At 32.2% G+C, this 14,478-nt stretch overlaps 2 protein-coding genes across 2 annotated transcripts; one reads left to right on the plus strand and one right to left on the minus strand.

The window, feature by feature from the left end:
- Positions 1-779: 779 nt before the first annotated feature.
- LOC131040748 (18.1 kDa class I heat shock protein) lies at positions 780-1,687 on the minus strand. The gene is given in 2 exon segments (XM_057973701.2): positions 780-1,206; positions 1,302-1,687. Coding segments are annotated over 2 exon segments (504 nt in total). The 5' UTR covers positions 1,525-1,687; the 3' UTR covers positions 780-925.
- A 5,952-nt stretch (positions 1,688-7,639) lies between these two features.
- Positions 7,640-11,269, plus strand: LOC131040703 (protein SRG1). Its single transcript, XM_059220839.1, has 4 exons — positions 7,640-7,912; positions 8,137-8,378; positions 10,111-10,435; positions 11,006-11,269. The coding sequence occupies exons 1-4, from the start codon at positions 7,640-7,642 to the stop codon at positions 11,267-11,269; spliced, it is 1,104 nt and encodes a 367-aa protein (XP_059076822.1).
- The last annotated feature ends 3,209 nt before the right edge of the window (positions 11,270-14,478 follow it).

The following is a 14,478-nucleotide window of genomic DNA, read 5'->3' on the forward strand; positions in this document are numbered from 1 at the left end:
GAATCTTTGATCTCCCTTTCTATCTATATCTCATTATCTACATCTATCACTTATTCACTCCATCCCTCCCCTATCTATCTTTCTCCCTCCTCCTCTATGTATATACCTACCTACCTCTCTCTTCTCTTTAAATATCCCCTCTATATCTTTACCTTTCTCTCTCCTATCTCCCCCTCTCTCATTATCTCTCTAGTTCTCCGTTCCACTTTTAACATCTTTTCCACTTTTAACATCTTTTCCTCTTTACATATTTATCTTTCTCATTGCATTCTTAATTAACCATTAAAATAATAATAATAATAATTACCCATTATATCTTGGAAGACTTTTAGTCAACCTCCTCATAAGTAATTTAAAAATAATTACCCATTAATTTTAAATTTTCTTAAATTTAAAGCTTCGTTACTACAATGTAATGTGAACAAAAGAAACTCTTTTATCTTTTTCTTTTTTTTATGATATTAATTTTTTTTCAAATTGGATACAGAAATTAAAGCAATAATTACATCAGATTTTCAGGGAAAAACTCAGTAAGGTAACAGAGCTGGCATGAAAGCAGTCTCCGGAAATACTGGAGCAGAAGATAAGGATGTCCAAAACTATACAATAACAGAAATAATCACCAAAAAAATCAGGAATACTTGTATGGCTTTGAGAAGAAATTACTGTATATATTATGACCCTGCAATCTCAACTAATCCTTATCAAAATTTCATTAACAAGAATGTTCCACACCATAAGTCTATGAAAACATTTTATGAAATAGACACTACTCATAATTGGGCACTGAAACAAAAACGGTTATATATTTAATATCCAAGAAAAGGGTACAAATAATGCTTTATATTCCAGAAATGCCACGACACTCTCATAATAATACCCAAATCCGAAACATAAAACTCTCACACAGTCCGATTCTCATATTCTAAGCGCTGCCGATGTCAATAATTTTAACGTCGCCGCCATTAGCAGCATCAGGGTGTGTTTTGGGAGCGTTCACAGTCAAAACCCCGTTCTCCAGCTTTGCCGAAATGCCGTCCAAATTCACATTTTCAGGCAGACGGAATTGCCTCATAAATCGCCCGCTCGACCGCTCCACACGGTGCCACTGATCCGTCTTTTACTCCTGTTCTTTGTGCCTCTCACCGCTTAATCGCAGAGTATTCTTCTCCACTAAATCGATTTTCAGATCCTCTTTCCTCAGTCCTGCAATCACCAAAACAAAATTTAAATCTTTAAGACACCGCTGTACTTGAAATAATAAACCCTGGAAAGAGGGTGCAAAGGGATTAATAATTTACCAGGCAAATCGGCGGTGAAGACATGAGCTTCAGGGGTTTCCTTCCAGTCGACCCTTGTGTTGGCCACGGCCATGGCATCCCTTGAAAATGAAGAGGCCGCTGTGGGCACACTGAAATCCATGGCATCCCACACGCGAGGAATTGGAAGCCACGGATCGAAGAGGTTGTTCTCCCATGGATCCCAAGCGCTGATACCCCTTCCGAAAAATGGAGTCAAAGCCATACTTTTCGCAATTAAAGAAGTCGAAAATTACAGAGCTTGCAGACGAGTAGAATGCTTCTGATTATCTTGATGATGATCCATGAGAAAGATTGGTTTCAATTTATACATGAGATGAGAGGGTTCGAGAGAGAAGGAGATTTGGGGGCGAAGATTTGAGACTGTTCTGAACTATTCTCGATAGTTCTAGTAAGTTACAGAGGGAATAAGTTCGTTACGGTGGCTCCCAAAAGAGGATTTTATTTTATTTTTATCTCCAAAATGCTTTCCGAAATTTTGGGGGTGTCAAGCGTGTTACCTTTGAAATTATATATATTTGAGTAGAAAATATAAAATGGGGGAAATCGGAAAACTAACAAATTTGCAGAATTTATTTTTACAGGAAAACAGAAAATTATTAAAAAAAATAAAAACTGTACCTTTTAATTATTATTATTAGAAAATAGAAGAAGGGGAAAGTTGAAAAATTAACATAGTACAAAATCTAATATAAAATCCAAGGTGAATACCAATACCATCCAATTTCAAATCCAAAAGCTCATTTTCAATTATGTGGCATTCTAGATTTGCACATATTCTTTGGTCATAGAGCTAACTATTGTCCTTTTCACTTTCTTATAATGGAAAATACATTTGTCTAAGTTATCAATTATCAATTATCATTAATTAATCTAATCTTGCTTTTATGTTTTTGGATTCGATTGTATATGGGTTTTTTATCATCAATGTTTTAGATCACACTCCAAGATCACTCATCTTCAAATTATCTCATCTCGATGATGGATCATGGAGTGTGATCTATAACGTTGATGATAAAAAAATCCATACACAATCAAATAAAAAAACATACCAGCAACATTTACATGGATTGTGGAAATCTACTATCATTAACCTGATCTTATTTGTGCTTATTTGTATGCTTTGTATTTGATTAGCTTAGGTTCAACCTTAAAACACTATAATTTTATCTTGGTGATCTTGATCATTCCTACATAACCTATTTTGCTTCAAATGTTTCTTATTTATTTACAATAAATTATGAAATCTCATTTTTAAATATGAAAATGTGTAATATTTTCTTGCTTCATTACTTTTAAATTGTTTTATCTTTTTCTATTAGGGTTTTTGAGCTTTATTGGGGAATCTCTTTTACCCACCCTTCAACAATGCATTAGGGTTTCACTTTCAAATATGATATATCACTAATATTTATAATTTTGCCGAGAGGCAATTTACAATGGGATTCAAGTTGTCCGTAAACAAAAATGCTTTTTAAAAAAAAATTGACATGCTGACTTGGCAGTATAGTGATGCTGGCGGAAGAATGGGTAGAAACGTTACACATAAGATATCAGAACAACCGCAACCACATGGTAGTAGAAGAATTCCATTTACCATCTTGAAGCTAAATATAACCAGTGCAGAAGGAAAAATAAATCGACTATGCCTGTCTACCAAAAATAAATCGATTATGCCTGTCTACCAATAAAGTAGAGGTGATAGTAGTATAGAAACAATAAATGAAAAACGCAAGGTGAGTAATGCATACAGTGAGTAAGGCATAAGGTGAGTTGGTAGAGTACAACGACACCGGTGAAAGAGGGGAATAAAATATGTCAGAACCGTTATAGAAGAGTGCACATTAATATGCCAGAAGAGCGGACGCCAAGGAAAGAGTTGTGGTATTGCATCTTTAAAAGCTTACAACATTTCTGTAAAAATATTCTATTCGGCATCCTTGAGAGCAAGGCACTGTTGTGCAAAATCTTCAAGTATGTAAACTGATTTTCTCTGTCTTTTCTTTTACAATAGATTTTGAAGTTTCCATAGCAATTTCAACATATCTATTTTATGTATATCCCTGCGACCATAATATTTTGTGTGAGAGAGATTTTCTTTGAGGCACTTGATCGAATACTGTATGCGCACTGTCTATCCTTCTGCAGGCTTTCCTTTAGCTTCTCTGCACTCTCCACTTAAGTCTTCTACATTTTCATTGCATGCATTAATCCGTCTACAATAACGGATTCTATCTTTCCCTCCTCTTTGAAAGAATGCATTGCATGCAGTCTGTTCTGAATCTGAAAAAGAGATTCTTTGGACACTATCCAGAACCTGAGCAGATATTACAGAATGCTCTGATGAGTTTAAGAGTACTCTCTCCTTCAATGGGTCCATATTAACTCTAATAGCCATCATTGCTAAAATTATCATCAAGTTTTCAACTTTGTGCATGGCATAATCAAAATATTTTCACAATTAAAAAACCAAATCATAAAATAAGCTTATAAAAACTCTTACCAGATTTCGTTGTAGCGCTTGAATCTGATAATAATTTTGACACGATATTTGCACCACTTAAGGCAATGCTTTGAATTTAACTGATGTAAAACTGTATTTAGGCTTTTCAAAATTAAATGTTTTAGGATAAGAGTATTTGTTCCAAGCTAAGCACCATTCAAAAAAGGTAAGTTGACAATCAAAATTATAGTGTTTGTTCCAAGCGCAGGGAAAATTCATTTCTTGTGTTGCGTGGAAAAGGATTTGGAGGGTAAATGTTTATCTTTTGAAGTGAAAATGAAAGGGAGCTAAATACTTTTCCACACCACACCACACACACTCGATATTTTAATCTTTCCTGGAAAATAAGTCTTAATATTTATTCATTAAAATGGATTCAATTTTGATGTAGATGGTATCTAGACATTCGATCCAGGGCCCAAGTCTGTTCCAAACATCTGGGAATAAATGTGGTACCGTTCATTTGGATTATCAATTTAATCGATGCTCTTTGGATTTTTATTATTATTTTAATTTATAACATGAAAGTAACACAAGTAGTTGAAAATATGGACAGACAATTTATTGGATTTCGTTGGAGTTGGCCACCAAGATTATTACTACCATCTTTTAAAGCTTACATTTTCTTTGTTGGTGGTGTTAATAACTCATTAAAGTTGTACATATTGTTTTTTTATCTTTTGTGTAATATTGATTATACATATATGATATATTTAAAACTACTATACCTATATTTTAAAAAATCTATGTAAAATTAGCCAAGAGATATCAAATTTTAAAATATTTAACATTCATAAAAATGAATAAATCATTTTACCTTCTATGTGACAAACGAGAGCTATTCAAGAAAATACTTGCATCAATCAAAAGATTCACTATAAATATGTTATTAGAGGCGTTATGCAAGAAGATCAATTGCAACAATTAATAGAATCACTATAAATATATTATTATAGGTATGTTGCAAGAAGATAAGAACAATTCAACACATGCATTATAAATCATCAAATTGATAGAAGAAAACGTATTTACATATAACAATTTTGGTGGAAACCTCGCATAATATCTCACACTAATCCTACCAAAAAAGTATTAATCAATTCAAAAGTAAAAATAAGATAGATTATTGTTATAAATTAGAATTTACAATATATTTTAAAAATTATTCGACAAAATAAAATAAAATAGATTATTGTAAAAAATGGCATACTGACCTAGAAGACAAATTCTCCTCCAAATGTGAAAGTGTTTGATTGGTGAACAAAAGTTTTAATGTCTACACAACATTAAATTAACAAATCTCTATCAATATACAAATAATTATTTTTAATTTTAAATTATTATGTAAATGTGGAAATGAAAAATAATGCTAATTATAATTTAAATTGTTTCCCAATTCAAATCAACACATAACATTTAGTAAGGAGGGGCTAACATAAACTCTAATATAAAATTTAAATTTAAAACACATAATTTCATTGTACATATTAAAAGCATCTAATTTTATGCAATAGAATAAATAAATAAAATAATTTAAAAATTGATAAGTATTTTTTACATGTCAATTATGATATTTATATTAATATAAATATTTTTTTAAATATACCATATTTTATTTTGTCGAATAATTTTTCAAATATATTGCAAATTCTAATTTATAACAATAATCTATCTTATTTTTAGTTTTGAGTTGATTAATACTTTTTTGGTAGGATTAGTGTGAGATATTATGCAAGGTTTCCATCAAAATTGTTATATGTAAATATGTTTTCTTCTATCAATTTGATGATTTATAATGCATGTGTTGAATTGTTCTTATCTTCTTGCAACATACCTATAATAATATATTTATAGTGATTCTATTAATTGTTGCAATTGATCTTCTTGCATAACGCCTCTAATAACATATTTATAGTGAATCTTTGAATTGATGCAAGTATTTTCTTGAATAGCTATTGTTTGTCACATAGAAGATAAAATAATTTATTCATTTTTATGAATGTTAAATATTTTAAAATTTGATATCTCTCGGCGAATTTTACATAGATTTTTTAAAATATAGGTATACTAGTTTTATAATATCCCAATAAATAGGCCCAAATTTTTAGGATACATAATAGGGCCTTGCTACCAAAATTGTAATTTATATGAAAAATGACAATATTTAAGTGGGGAAAAAAGTTTATTGAACTTTAAAATGACATAGGACCCATATAAGTTTAAAATGATATAAGATAAGGGGCACACTCAAATAAGGGCCCAAATAGGAAAGTGTTGATGTATTAGTGAAATAGAATAAATTAAATTGAATTAAGTATTAATTTAATGCAATAAAAGGTCCTATAATACATAGAAGAATGAAAAAATTAAAATAAGTGTTAGGAGAGTGTGAAATTGAACTCGTTAATTAAAGGAGTACAAATTATGACACTACAACAATATATTCATTAAAAAGACTTATATATTAGAGATTTTACTATTTTTTAGTGCTAAAAGTGCTTCATCTATTTTGAGTAGCATATCTACTTCATGTCTCTTGGTTCAAAGGGGTTGATGTGGATTGGAAGAGAGTTCATTTTGCAATTTGAGAGTTAATATTTAAATTTCATATTTATATATGTATAAAATTTGATTTTGTGCACCAAATGGTGAGTCTTGTATAAAAGTACTTCAAGATTCAATATCACATTATTAATTTTTTTTAAAATGAGTTAATTGAACATTATCTAGAAGAGAAGAAATTTTACTTGCTAAAACTAATGATATATAATTATGATAGGTAGAGAATATGTTTTCATTGAAGAACAAAATTCTATTTGGTTTAGGATAAGAACTTGTACATGTTGCATAAAATTTGTGAGCTACCAATTACTTACTAGAGAAAAGTTGGGTAATTGATAAGGGAATTTATCGAGATACTTCATGGGGGAAGTTTACATCATGATCCCTAATTTCTATTCAGTAAGATTTCTATAGCGATATAGGGAGCTACCCACATACCGGTAGTACTTATTTATATAAAAAATAAAATAAAAAAATTGTGAACCTACAACACAATGAGTAAGCATACATCTAAAACAAAAGTCCTCCTTTGACTAAATAACCACAAGCAATGGGATCTCATTTGTCAAAATCATCTAGGAGTCGAACTTGGCTCACTTGTGTTTTTGAGGGTTTGAACCTTGATGGATGACATAAACAAAAGAATGTAACATCATCCTCACTAATTAGACTATAAACCTTTAACAATTATATATATATATATATATATATATATATATATATATATATATATATATATATATATATATATAACTATTAAAAATACATGTCCCATTAGTGTATACCACTCAATTAAATATGAATGACACTTTACAGTATATTTATTAATACTTTACTATATATCTACTGATACTTTTATTAGGACAATTAAAAAATTATATTTTATCCATAAATTATAATATTTCAAACCTCAATTATTGAATCCATATTCAGAAGACATTATGAACTATGAAAGAATCTTTCTTCCTTTCTTTTTTAAACCAATGAAACTCCACTAGCCTACCATATTTTCAATATAAAAGTAGTCTGACGACAAGAGTAAGGATGATCGTCTTCACAAACAGACGGGGAGATTTATACCACATAACTCGTTCGCCACTTCCATTGAACACGTATTCTTCATCATACTTGTCTGGGGCTCGATTGAAATGGAGAAAGAAGCAAAATATATCTACTCATATTCCAATACTTTCTTTATGAGCAAATGCGATCATTCTGTTTAAATTTGATCCACTGTTAGGCCAGAGCCTAAGAAATGGATTCAGCTCTCAAAGTTTCGAGCATGCCCAACTGGGGCAATCCTCAACTTAAAACTTTCAATGTGCAAGAGATTGCAAGAGAACAACCCCAAACTGTACCAAAAAGGTACATGAGATCAGAGGAAGAGAGACCCGGAACACTAACAAAACTTCCTGGTCAGTTGAGCATCCCAGTGATTGACATGACCAATCTCTCCCAAGGAGGATTTCACAGGAAAGAAGAGATCTGTAAAATTGCCAAGGCTTGTGAAGAATGGGGTTTCTTTCAGGTATATGAGGATAATTTACTGAACATACCCACTAATCAAGTATGCATTTATCTTATATTATTACTAATGGGTGTCTTTTTAATTCAATTTCCTTAATGTATAGTAATCAAATAGGCTAATTACTAACAATGGGTATTTGTTTTGATACAATTTCCTCAATGCCCATGAATCCAATAGGCTTCTATGTTGTGTTACTACTAATGGGTATCTTGTTTATTTTACAGGTTCTAAATCATGGCATCCCTCACTCTCTGATGGATGATATAAAGAGAGTTGAGAAGGAGTTTTTCCATCTTCCATTAGAGGAGAAACAGAAATGTGCACTTAGAGATTTTCAGGGCTATGGGCAGATCTTTGTTGTGTCAGAGGATCAAAAGCTGGATTGGGGCGATTTGTTGGGTTTAATAATAAGTCCTCCACGGAGCAGGAATTTGAGTTTGTGGCCAGCTGTGCCGGCTGATTTCAGGTATGTCATGCCCTTTCTTGCTTCAAAATTCATTCACAATGTGTATTGGCAATAGATGAGTTACATGGGAAATTGAAAATAGTACTTAACTGGTATACATATTTTATAAATGATTTTATCTAGAGATATTATATTAATTTTAGTTTTTTAGATGTTTATGTTAAATCCACCACATAAATTAGGTTTCCTGTCATATCTTCCTTCTCACCGTGTATCTATGATATAAATTAGAGATGTATTTCATGATAACTCTCTGATGATCATGTATATAAAAAACTATGACCAGAAGAGATAGGAACAATTGCAGTCAAATGCTATAAACAACAATTTCAAACTCAAAACATTTAGTCTAAACAAAGACTCTCTGTTCACACACATAGCTTGATTTCATAATTAAATTCCAATCAAATGCCAAAATAAACACACATTACAAACTGCAAATGGCTTTTAATGGCTTTTCAACTCAAACTTTTTCTCTTACGCATTCCTCTGTGCCAGTTTGGCTGCCTCTTCTCTATCGCAGAATGGATTTTCAACACACAACTTTTTCTCTTACGCATTCCTCTGTGCTAGTTTGGCTGCCTCCTCTGTATCGTAGCCCCCCCTCCCTTCCTCCCCCAACTTTGTCTTTGCACCATGCTTTTAATTGAAATTTTGCTGAGTGTCTGCAATGAATGTTCTTCTTTTGGCCTCTGTATTTCTTCCCCATGCTCCCACGCCTTCCTCCACTTTCTTCCCTTATTAAATAAGTGTGCAGTATTTTTACTTATTTGGGCCGATGCATAGTGATAGTCCCTATCAGCGTGGTCACTTCTGGCAACAAAAGATAGACTTGTGAAAGAGGTCAAACAGAAAATTGAGCATGCAAGCAAGTGAACAGCAGCTTGTAGAAGATAACTATGATTCTATGTGTTTGTAATGAAATTTAGAATTGTTTTGTTTTGAGAGCTTGTATGTTGCAATCTAGGTCTTGTTTAGAATGTAGAGAGTGAGTTTTGTGTTTTTGTGATTGGGTGTTTGAAGCATAGTAGGTTGTTCTTTTTTCTTACATCATTTAAGGTCATTCAGGTATTAATCTTCAGAATGGTTTAAATCATACATATTAAGCTTACACTTTCAGATTTAAAAGTGTTAAACATATAAAGTTGATCGACATTTTCTAGTTATGATGTGTGATCATACTAAGAATACACTTCTAGACTTAAAAATGTTAAACACTCGAAATTGACTAATCCCCTGAACAACCAAAGCTTGATAAAAAATCTCTTAAAAATGTAATCAACAAGACACAAAGTTCAGATTCTCAAGAAAAGCCACTGACAATACTTGTATGTGCATTCTACCACATATTAGCCCTATCAGCAAGATGTTGAATGCATCGCTTTGTTTTTCCATTATTGCATTGCAATTTCATGTGGTTGCCTCTACTTGTAGCAATTTCTGTAGTTGTCACCTTTATATTGCTAATAGTTTGATTCATAACAATATGACTGTAATTTATTTTCTTGAAAGATATGATGTTGTTTCTTGTTTATACTCGAGTACGATTAACAACCACAACAGATGGCCCTCCATAGAGTTGAACACTATTCCAGAATTTTGGAAACAGATACATTACAAATAAGTCCCGGGAAAAATACTGTTTTAATTCACAGGCATCAAAATCAAATATTAAAACCTAGCATTTACACTAATAGTATGTAATGAAATTTCTCTCTTGTGGAACTTGTAGGCATATTGTGGATGAATACAACAAAGAGATTAAAAGTCTTGCTGTGCAGCTGCTGAGTTTAATTGCAGAAACTTTACATATAAAAACTGATTACTTTGAGCATTCATTTGGAAACACCTATCGAAAGATGCGGATGAATTACTATCCACCATGTCCAAAACCAGATCATGTTCTAGGCCTCAGCCCACATGCAGATGGATCTGGCATCACACTATTGTTGCAGGATGACGAAGTTGAAGGATTGCACATCCGAAAGGATGATAAATGGGTGGCTATTCAACCAATTCCTTATGCTCTAGTAGTTAACATTGGCTTCTTCTTAGAGGTAAATCTCTGTTCCAAATTTAATTTCAAACTAATGCATATAGTTTGTAAACTTAATTGGGTTTAGCTCCAGTATTAGATATATTTGGTATCTATCGGCTTGAATTGTGAGGAGAGTTGCGTGATATGATTCTTCTTCTCCCTCCATTTATACAAACCCAGCAATTGATGCCAAAATAAACACTGTTGATCAATACAATAGAAATTTAGGTTGGTTGAGAAAAACCGTATTTCAATAAAAGGTTTGAATGGATTTAAATTAAATGGATGTAACACTATATGAGATTTGAAAGGCTGCATTCCTCTTTTTAACATAAACTTTACAATAAACCCATTATGTTGTATTACATAATCAGACATAACCCATTGGGCTATATCTAAGTGCAAAATGAATCATATGTTGCATTGAAAGTTCACTTGTACATATATACTTTACCAGTACTATGGGCAACTCAAATCTAGTTCAAGGAGAAAGTATAATAAAGCTAAGTCAGAAATCTAACTAAGGAAATGAAAGTCATCAGAATAATTGGAACTTTTTGACCTGTAACTCCCTGCAATGTTAATGCAGGTGATGTCAAATGGAAGATACAGAAGCATCGAGCATAGAGCAGTAACAAGCAAAGAGAATGCCAGACTATCTATTGCCATTTTTTACAGTCCAGGATTTGATGCAGAGATCAGTCCTGCACTGGAACTGATTGACGAAAATCATCCCTGCTTGTTCAAGAAATTTATACATGAAGATTTTATTAGACACTACATGTCTCATAAGATTGAAGGAAAAAAAGCATTATATGAATATGCAGGTAGAACAGCGAATGGCAGAAAATAATATGGAACGAGGAATGAATTCTGGTGTGGACTGTCCTTTCATTGTCAGAGAGCACAAAAGATGTTAATTTTTTTCTTAATTTCCAGCATGAAAGACAGATACATTCATTTCATCATATCAATTTCAAATTTTGATAGTGTAAAAATGATTTGAATGTGTTTCCCTTTTACAGTGTGCTTTCCTGCTTTCTTTTAAATAAGTTTCTGTAACAGTAACATGGAGTAGAAGAATAATTTTGTGGATACGTCAAGTTTCCGCACCTTTGTCATATCGCTAGACATGAATATGAACAATTTTTATAAAATTTGTTAAAATTTTATATAAATATTTGTAAAATTTATGAAATTTTTGTATGTAATTGTTTTGTAAAAATTTATGTAAAAAATATATAAATTAATTTTTGGAAAAAATAATAATAAACAAACGAAACAAAATTGTAAACATACAAAAAAACTTTTAAAATTTAATATAGTTCAGTGGTTCTATTCACTTTTATCAAAAAAAAATAAAAATTGTAAACATACAAACTTTTAATTTTAAAAAAATTGAAAAAAAATAAAATAAAAACTTGGCACTGCATTGAAGGGTTTGAACTTCGACCTCGAGCTAGCTCTTCAAACTCGAAGTTGACTGATTATCTGATCTTTCTGTCATCGAGCAAAAACACTGATGTTATCAAGCAAACAAACCAGTGATGTCGTTAACTTGCTACCTTAGGTGCAACATTTATAAAAATCACAACAGACAAATTTTACACCTTTTCATGCGACATTTTTACACATTTTTACACCATTTAGGTTTTTGTGACAATCCATGATTTTTTCTTGATTAATCCTACATTTGTTTTGCAATTTATTAGCAAAAGATCGTTGAAAAACATTTGACCAATTTGATGCGATTTTTCTGGGAAATTATCAGCAAGCTTCTCGATTGCCAATTAATCATGATTGCTCGCAATTTTTTCCAAATATTTTTGCTTCTATCATTGGTTGACTCCTTAAGGAACCTCTCTTAAGAAAATATAAATAGAATTAAATATATGTAGGGTTGATTTATGGGGTATTTTAAAATAAATTAATATTGTTTTGCGGCCTACCTTTGTGAATAATTGTCTCGTAAAGAGGTATGAATAAGGTATTTAAAGACATAAAGTGGAGAGAAAAGAGGGGCAACATGGAAGTGCAAAAAAAGAATTAAGTTAAGAACTTATTAGTAGTAGAAAATGATTATAGCTAAAAAATGAGTTATTTACATCAACCTGAAATTAGCATCGAAGAAGAGAGAAAAGATATTTTAAATCAACAATGGACCAAGCGGATCAAACAACAAGAAAGACAAAAAGTGGATTGCTAGATTAAAGAAGAGATATGACATTCATCATCGAACCATTAAGAAGACTAACCAATCCATTCAAGAAAGCATCGAACTTCATAACTGATTTCATAATTACTCTTCAAGGGATAATCAATAGACTTTGATATGTGTTTGGTATGATGCATAATGCATAGAACAATTATCTCGTTCATTTGTTATCATGTCTTCCACTTAATAATATGTAGGAATTATAAGTAATTAATATATTGCTTCTAATATATATATGTAACATGTATAATAAATTATATTATGGGTTCCTTTAATACTTATATAACCAACAATTCCATTATGAATGGAGAATAAAATATCATGTTAAGGAGGCAACAACACTAAGTTTCATCAAGCACGCTAACCTCGAGTAGGGCCAGGAGGCCGAATGACTGGGTATTCATTTCATGCTCTTGGGCTTGATGGGAAGGGATATTCTCAAGGTGCCTTATATGATTTTTTTAGGGATTCCATAGTATGGATTGGTTGATTGTTGAAAGATGATGAAGGAAACATGGATAGGGGTTGCAGATATAAGCATTCCACTAGGTAGACCACTCCATGTTGGATGTCCAATGTGCCTACCACTTAAAGCCAAGAGGGTGAGTGTTTTCTCTTGCGCTTAGTGTGAGTTTTCTTCAAGATGATCCTATCATGTTCCTTCATTAAAACCCTATTGTGATTGAATTCTAGATAATAAATATAGATATGACCTATCTAATGAATTAGGAAGTAATTATATTTGGGTATGTGCACCAAGATGTGGTACCAAAAGGGGGTCTTAAGATGTCACTGACGAAAAATTGAACATAGTTACACTCCAAATTTGAAGAAGCAACAAGAACAAGAGTCAAATTACTCCAAGTATACTTTCTAAACTACTGATTTGTTTTGAAAATGGTTCAGATTAAGGGTTTGAAAAAGGAGGGTCATGAAAAGTGGTCATGTTTTTATACAAAAAATATAATGTAGCATTCTAATGCAAACTATTTGGTGCTCGCCCTATTTTGCACACACCAAATGTTATGCATTTACAAATTGTAGGAGAGGTTTTGAAAGGGAAAATGTTCCAAACCCAATCCTCGAAGAATAATATATACATGAAATATAAAATTTAAGAATAAGTCGCATTTTAATGTCTTTTTTCTTTCTTATACATTTTTAGAATTAGTCAAATTATTTTCAGACTTAGTCAAATTTCAGTAATTAGCATGCTCCTATTAGCATTATTTATCTATATATCTCACTCTCTTTATTTTCCCCAAACTGTAGACCTATTTCTCTCCCTCTCTTGTTTCTCTCACCTATCTCTCCACCTCTAGGTATATCCCACTCTCTCTACCTTTCATTTCTTCTTTACCCCCATTTTTATCCTTGTCTCCCTCCCTCTCTCTTCTTCTCTCTCACTCTCTTATTGTTTCTATCCCTCCCTCTCCATTCTCTTAATCACTACCTATTTGTTCCATCCTCTCTCTCCTCATATCTAGATCTATCCCTCTCTCCCTCCCTATATCATTATCCACCTCTCTCCTGCTCTAGGTTTCTCACCTATCTATTTGTTCACTCTCTAGTTCTCTCCCTCCCTCTCCACCTTTATCTCCCTCCCCCCTTACCCCTATACATTTATGAACTCTCTCCTTCTCTTCTCTCTCTCCCCAAACCTATCTATCTCCTCATTCCATAGGTCTCTCACTCCCTCCATGTCTACTTCTCCATCCATCCCCTCATACTCTTCTCTTTGTTCTTCTATATCTTCTCTTCTCGCTTCCTCCCCTCTCTAGGTCTCTCCCTCCTTTCTTCTCCTCTCCCTCTCTATCTCCCTCCCCCACTCTCTCTCTCTTATTATC

The sequence above is a fragment of the Cryptomeria japonica genome, chromosome 5, assembly GCF_030272615.1.
Source record: "Cryptomeria japonica chromosome 5, Sugi_1.0, whole genome shotgun sequence".
NCBI lineage: Eukaryota > Viridiplantae > Streptophyta > Pinopsida > Cupressales > Cupressaceae > Cryptomeria > Cryptomeria japonica.

Coding starts and splice junctions, on each gene's coding strand:
- LOC131040703 (XM_059220839.1), top strand. CDS start 7,640: ATGGATTCAGCTCTCAAAGTTTCGAGCATGCCCAACTGGGGCAATCCT. Junction 7,913..8,136: donor AAGAATGGGGTTTCTTTCAG/GTATATGAGGAT, acceptor TTTATTTTACAG/GTTCTAAATCATGGCATCCC. Junction 8,379..10,110: donor GCTGTGCCGGCTGATTTCAG/GTATGTCATGCC, acceptor TGGAACTTGTAG/GCATATTGTGGATGAATACA.